Source organism: Scophthalmus maximus, chromosome 2, assembly GCF_022379125.1.
Source record: "Scophthalmus maximus strain ysfricsl-2021 chromosome 2, ASM2237912v1, whole genome shotgun sequence".
NCBI classification, from domain to species: domain Eukaryota; kingdom Metazoa; phylum Chordata; class Actinopteri; order Pleuronectiformes; family Scophthalmidae; genus Scophthalmus; species Scophthalmus maximus.
The window spans coordinates 5,555,884-5,563,520 of record NC_061516.1 but is presented as its reverse complement, the minus strand read 5'-3'; the positions used below and the strand labels follow the sequence as shown (position 1 = coordinate 5,563,520).

General features: G+C 44.7%; 1 protein-coding gene across 1 annotated transcript in view; it reads left to right on the top strand.

Moving 5' to 3' along the window:
* The first annotated feature begins 353 nt into the window (after positions 1–353).
* The window catches only part of slc4a5b (solute carrier family 4 member 5b), a 30,246-nt gene continuing 22,962 nt past the window's right edge, over positions 354–7,637 (top strand). Inside the window, exons 1-3 of the mRNA XM_035625246.2 lie at positions 354–528; positions 3,160–3,224; positions 4,744–4,962. Of these exons, the coding sequence (XP_035481139.1) occupies positions 3,161–3,224; positions 4,744–4,962 (283 nt within the window). The 5' untranslated portion in view covers positions 354–528; position 3,160. The remainder of the gene's footprint in view (positions 529–3,159; positions 3,225–4,743; positions 4,963–7,637) is intronic.

Genomic DNA, 7,637 nt, shown 5'->3' with positions numbered 1-7,637 from the left:
GACCCAAACACGCAGGGGGACAGAGGCACGAGGCACACGACAGGAAATAACAAACTCCAGACAAACAAGCAGGGATGACAAAGGTAGCGTAACTTAAACCTAGACACATGGAAAACCGCAGAATAGTAGTATAGTAGTTGAATAGTTTGATAGTTCAATAGTTCGTGGGTGCAGAATCATAACACTTTATCCTTTAAGGGTCACGGGAGCCAATCCCAGCTGTCAATCGCAGGGTCAATATGAAACAAACCACCCCCCCACACACACAAACACACAAACACACACACACACACACACACACAAACACACAGCAGCATCCCATGTCTCATTGTCTGTGCAGTCATCGAGAGCAGTTTGCTGCGGCTCTGTGCTCTTCAGATTTCAGACAGAACCATATTGAAAAACAGTTTTATTCCGACCAGTCTCTGCTTTTTCACAGTGTTTATCGTCACTGTTTCACATTTTGAACCCGTGGTGCCCTCAGTAACTTCTCTACTTCGGTCGTCCCAGCCTCATCCGTCACACCAGGTAAGACCTATGCAATTTGATTTTTTTGTCGCCATGACATTTTGACCCGATTCAGAAATAAAAATCTGCGATTGGAGATCATTTCCCTTGGGATTTTACAGAGAAACGTACAGACGACAAATGTATTATAATAATATGATGATAATAATGTGTAGCAAAGGAAATGAATCCCATGACTGGAAAACAAGCGTTTGATACTGTTGCCTCTCTGATGGCTTGTGAGAATGAAGTGATGTGTTTTGGGTACCTGCTTGGATATTTGACTGTCTATGTTTCAGTACTGTCACAAATACGTCCTTTTAAAGATCTAGTCACCTTTTGAAATAAGTTCATCGTCATTTATTAGAATAGAGCAGGATTTTAAGAGTCGGCTTATATTTGTTATACGCTTGTTTTGTACCAAAGAAAATTGCTGCGGTTTGCCTCAATCTGTACATAGTATCGACTCCTTGAGCAGGTCATCGCCAGCCACGACGCAAATCAGTCCGTCTAGCTGTTGTCGCATGTTGGCTGTTTTGCATTGTGTGAGGGGCTAATTTAAGAGTGTCTGATTGTTCCCCCGTTCCTCGGTGGACAAGTTTGCCCGTGCCCGCCGCTTGGCCCTTAGGCCCGTGGACTCGGCCTGAGACAGCAACGTAGAGGCAACGCAACCCTGGTTTAAGTTTGCCAACACTGACCGACATTCAGCTGTGTGCCATGAAGAGGAGGGCTCAGACTGTATGTGAAGGGGAAACAGCATGGCCAACTGGAAGCTTGCAGAGTGTCATAAACTTCAACTTTGCTGAGCAGCAGTCTAGTTTTGCGAGGATGTTCGGCATGACAACATGCTTCGCTCACACACCGTGTATGTGTGTGTGTGTGTGTGTGCGTGCATGACGGGAGTCATGTGCCTGTCCTTCACAGTCAGTGATCAGGCTTCAGGAACTACTAAGCGATCAGAAATGACATTTATTGATCTATTGATCAGCCTAGAAAACTAACCCCCAAATCGGCTGCAGAACGAGAAACCCAGGACACGAGTGCACACAAACTCTCTGAGATCAGTTTGTGTACAAATGTAAATGTACAAAGTAACCTGTACAAGAACGCGTCTGAGTGTCAAAGAAGGGGAGACATAGAAGTGATATGTACATGTGTGTTTTTCGCATGCTGTAGACTGCAATCATGTTGGTGACCTTAGATTGTTCACGTTCATTCATAGTTAACCCCCCCCCCCCCACCCTGAGGGGACTGTGGGGGATTTATAAGCTTTGACCTAGAGAGTAAGGATTCCATGTTCTCACGATGTTCCACTCATAAAAAAGGTTTCCTAACGGGAAAAACAGCGCAAGTGTAAACCTGCTGCCTTAAGAAATTGAAGTTAACGAAATCAAAATACTGCTCCCAGTTCCTTTGTTGATTTAGAAGAATATAGGGACCATGTTATAATGATCTTAAAATCAAACGAGAGTTACACCCTCGAAAGGTGCATGCTGGGAAGTCTGCCAATCGGATTAGCCTGTTTCCTTTAAAACTTAATTTGATGAACAAACACTTGGCGATTCACTCATTCAAATCACCATTTCCAGCCCCAAGATTTTGTGCCAGAGTGTAACACGATTTTTTTAAAGAGACAACAGACAACTTCCATGCCCCTAGTGGTTCCAGGTGGTATCGCTGTTCGGTCACCTTCGTAAAGACGCTGCAGTAGCTAGTGGACCATGGGAAGGAGGCAGGCGCTTTTCCTCAGAGCTCCTGATAAATTGTTTATTTCCGCTTTCAGTTCAGAAATAGTCTAAAAATGAAAACTCAACATATTATGTTAAATTAACTTGTAATTAATAAAAGGATATGATGATGATGATGATGATGATGATGATGATGATGATGCTAAAACACCAGTTGTGTCATTGAGAAGAACAATCTTGGGTTGCCAGCATGAGAAAGTGTATTTTTGTTATATATTTCTGTTTGTGGAAAATACAGTTAGAATTGTGGGTAATCCATGAAGGTTTCGAATAACTTATACAAAACATTAGAAAATGATTTATTGACTATTAGTTAGATCTTCGCAAAGAATAATATACAGCTACATTTTTTGGTATGTCTGATTTTTTTGTTTCATCCATGAGGGATTTTACTTTCTGAATAAGTGTTCGAGTTTAAGTTTGGTAAAGTTTTTCATTTTAAAGACAGTGTGTCACTAATGTAAAATTAAAATCAACCCATAATGTAAACATAATAGCTACAGCAGCAGCAATTATGGTGGGAATTCTTAGCTGTTTGCTTTGTTTTCCATGGTTTGAGCTCGAGCCCAGTCCTGAGGGGCTGCTGGGGTTTTCCATTGAGTTTTCCTATTGTCACCCTTTCGATCTGTTGATGTGGCAGTGGCACATGTGTTTCCATGTGGGTTGGGAGCTCACATGGTACAATACAAGTCAGCGCGATGCCAGGAGGATTTCCTTATCAAAGAAGTTTTACTGTACATCAAAGTGAGACCAGTGAATGTTTGTGTCAGGTTATTGCTGATGGATAGTCAAAGAGAGAGAGAGATGGAGAGGATAATGACTGTCTCACCTTCTCTTTCTTCTCTTTTTCACCTGCACCCATAATTTCTCAGCAAACGTCTTCCTCCTTACTTGTCCTTTTCAGGATGGATCACCCTGACTGGCAGAGAGGGAGGAGCAGAGGTCACCGACACCATGACGACGATGATGGTGAGACAACAGTAACCCTGCACGATAAGCTGGATATCCAGCTGAGTAAAAGTCAAGCTGATAAAAAAAAAAAATCTGATATTGTAAATGTGTGAGCAAACAGATGATTGATGATTAAACCATCCAGTAGACACAGAGCATCATTTGAAGAAGTGATGGAGGTGCAGTCTGAACAGGTGAGTTTTCAGTCTGCTACAGAAAGGTTGAAGGGTTCCTGCTGCCCCAATATCGGGGGTCTCGTTCCACCATTGTGAAACCAGAACAGCAAACAGACGGGATATTGTTGAGCGGTTGCTGCCCACGGTAGCATGCCAGCAAGCATGTTCCGGATGTAGGAAGGGGCCTGAGCCATTCGCCGCACGGTAGGCGAGCACCAGTGCCTTGAATCTGATTTGAGCCACCACCAGAAGCCAGTGCATGGTGCGGTGGAGCGGTGTAGTGTGGGAGAATTTAGGTAGTTTGAAGATCAGCCGGGCCGTTGCATTCAGGATGAGCCGCAGAGGTCGGAGGTCACATGGCACATGTCGGCAGACCATCTGGGAGGGAGTTGTAGTAGTCCAGGCGTGAGATGACAAGCGCCTGCACCAATACCTGCGTCGCCTTCTCGGTGAGGAACGGCCGAAGCCTCCTGATGTTGTGGAGGATGAATCTGCAGCAGCGGGTCGTCACTGCGATGTTGGCGGCGGAGGACAGCTGGTCGTCCAGTGTCACACCCAGGTTCATCACCACGGAGTTCTCAATGGTGATGGAGAGGTCGCTGATGGGAGACGCCTTCCCTGGGAGGAAGAGCATCTCGGCCTTGTCCAGGTTGAGCTTCAGGTGGTGCGTCGACATCCACTGAGAGACGTCAGCCAGACACGCAGAGATTCGTGCCGCCACCAGTTTCTTTAAAAGAGGATTCACTCTTGCTGCTTCAAGTGTTGAGAAAGTAACCAGTTGTCAGAGATGTATTGATGAGGTGGGTCAGGAGCAATAGACTGAATTAGGTGAGGGGATAGGGTCAAGGGGGCAGGTGGTGGGGCGGTGGCAAGTGACCAAGGATAGTACCTCACTGTGAGGGAGTGGTGAAAAAGGAAGATAGAGAAGGAGATAAGGAAGAAGGTATAGAAGTGTCAGTAGCTCGGTCGGGAAATGAGGAGCGAATATCGTCTAGCCACCGATTTATTTTCAAACTTGTGACAATGGTGGCAGAGGAAAGAGGACAAATCTTTGGGGCACATGGTGGCAGGATTTCCACGTGGCGTGAAACAGGGGGACAGACATAAGAAAGAAAGTAAAACGTTTGCTTTTAGTGACGCATCTGATTGACCAAATATATGTGCCATGAAATTCATACTGACAATACAGAACTAATTTCTTTTTACAACTAGTTGAAAAGCTTTTATTTTAACGTTGAAAAGTTGCATACATTAAATAAATCCAGTATAGAGATAATTAAAGAATTTATATTAATGTAATGTAATGTATCATTTTTCTTTCTCTCACATGTTCTCTGTCTGTCTGTCTGTCTCTCTCTCAGAAGCCCAGCCGGTTTACATTGGTGTCCCAGTTTCCCACAGACGGAAAAGGCGCAGACACCACTCCCATGCCAGCGATGCCGACCACAGCGCACGACACGCACACTACGATCATCACATGCATCGCGAACACTCACACCCCGGGAATTACCACGACAGAGAGGAGCAATATGACGATGAGGAGGGGAGTATGGAGCATCACGAGCAAAACAACCCCACAGGTTAGACACTCTAAGTCTGTACTAGACGACTGTCCAATAATGTCCATCCATCCATTTTCTATCCCACCAATCCCAGTTGACATTGGGCATGATAAAAAAATAAAAATCTAATTTATATATATATATACATGTATAGCCCTAATAGCCCTAATAACAAAACTTTGAAGTTACGAAGAAAAAAAACACCCCCCCCAAAATTATAAAAAACTGTGCAAGAATATGTATTCTATTTAAGTGTATGCATATGGTGATGTAATAATAAACAGATAAAATGTTCAGAATTGCCTGGTAAAGCTGAGTATTATAAATAATTAGTCAATATGAAGGAATCTATTATAATTAAAATTTTTAGTTAAGGTGCTTTCACAGCACGGCTGCACATGCCCGCTCACACACAAACACACACACGCACACGCACACACACGCACGCACACACACACACACACACGCACGCACGCACGCACACACACACACACACACACACACACACACACACACACACACAAACACACACACACACACACACACTCATTAGTGAGAAGTGTATGACCAGGCTGGATGTATGCTGCCAGGCCTGTAAGCCGAAGGTCTGCTTGCATTAGGTGTGTGTGAAGACGTTGCAGTTGCCGGTGCTTACATGTATGTGATGAATATTTGTGCAGCATGGTCCCTTTTCCCATGGGGGCCATGAAGTCTGAAGCCTGTAAGCTGATTAGACCTGAGGAACTCCAAGCTGTGTGTGCATGTGTGAGTGTGTATGTGCATGTTATTGGGGGGGGGGGGGGGGGGGGGGGGGGCTGTGAGTGATTTGTGTTTGGAATGCTTTGAATTTTTTGGCCTTCTGAGGTGGCTGGTTAGGGCACTGATGCAGGACCGCAGAGGTCATTGGAGCAGTAGAAGTTCTGTGGGTGAGGATGATGCCCTCGCTGTTCTCTGGCGTGTGCGTGTTTGAGTGTGTGTGCACGAGTGCTTGTGCATGGGCCTCTGGGAGGAGAGTGCTCGAGGGCCCCGTGGTGTGTGTCAACCCTCTTAAAGCCTCTGGCTCGTTGCTGCTTTGGAGATTTCGGTGGATTTCTGCCACAGCTTAGAGGAGACCGACTGATTGAATGGCGCAGATCTAACTTAGACCGGCCGCACACAAAATCATACATGGCTGACTGAAATAACAACACTGGCTGTGGAACAGAACCTTTAGAAGAAGGTGGGAAAAAAAGGCAGAGTGAAGAACCAACCAGGAGGGGAAGTGTGTCTCTGTACTCATGGTGGAGAGTGAGGGGCAGTGAGCTGAGGACTCTCAACCTCAACAAGGGGACAGAAAGCTAGACGGCTCCTTTTTTGGTCCAAGCCAAACCGAGGGTCCCTTTGCAGCCACCCGTGGGTCTTACTCTCCGTGGTCAGTGGATCCATTCAGCATGCAGGACCCTGGGGCCTCCTGCTGGACCCTGCCCGGCTCTCAAATAGGTAAAGATGACCTGAGGGAAAAAAAAGGCAATGTCTGTCTAAGCACTTTGAGATTGCTTTCAGCAGTGAAAAGTGCCTTATAAATGAAATTTATTATTATTATTATTGTACTAGGGCTGGGTATCACCGCTGATTTCCCAGGTCACTAGCTGCAATCAAATTAGTTTATTGACGTATCATTGTTTTTACATGTTTTTTTTTTAATTTAGTGGCAAAAGGCAATGATGTGCTAATTGAAACCTTAACCCACCAAACATGGACATGTGCATGATGTTTGAATTTAAGTCCAATATTCACTCCAGTTTGGTCTCCACCCACTTATAAATGACAGGCTCCGTAGCTGCCAGACATCATGATAGCATATCATTTGGTTTTTTTACCGGGACAGTTTCTGTATTTGTAAAATAGACCTTAAACCTCAACAGTCGTTTTGTATGTGGTCAATATGTATGTGGCTCTTGCGCATCCCAAAACTTTTATTCGGCACTCATTCATTGATTAGATAAAGGCTGTAGCTGACTAACATGACGCAGAAAATTCCAGGGAGAAATGACGGCTCAAAGCTTTGATGATACTAATGCAGACTATGTGAGGTCTCTTGCAGGCAGTGAGGAATAAACTGTGTCCTTGTATTATTTATCAGCCATGTGCGGGGAACTCTGCACACCTGTGATATTTTTGAAATATCTGAGTAATTAAATGTGTGAACGATTAATTATAGGACTAACGGCATGAAGCATTTCCCATCCAAAGCCATCTAGTCTAGTTGTGAGCTGTTGGTTCCTCTCTCAATATGAAAGGAGCGCAGTTTTCTGTTAATTTTTCACAATGCGCATTTGTATTTTACCCGTTGGCCAACAAATGTTCCACAACGCAGCAAACACAGTAGACCATGATCTGCCTCTCTGACAGAGCGGACATAGTAATGGAAACCGCAACAGATTGGTCACTTTGTATTGTATTATAATTATGCACCCAAGCTGTATTTGCCATGGATTACATAAGTGTCCCCTCTACGTGGGAGAGTCGATTGAGATTGTGAGCGTCACCTTCACATGAGGCTTCTAGCAATCGTGGTTATAACTGGACACGTTCAGATCTATGAGGGTCGTGTGCTATTGACTTTTGGCTCTTTTTTTTTTTTTTTGCTTTGGGAAGAACAAACTGAGCAACAGCAAAACTGGCAGACCGGTGACACACACACACACACACAC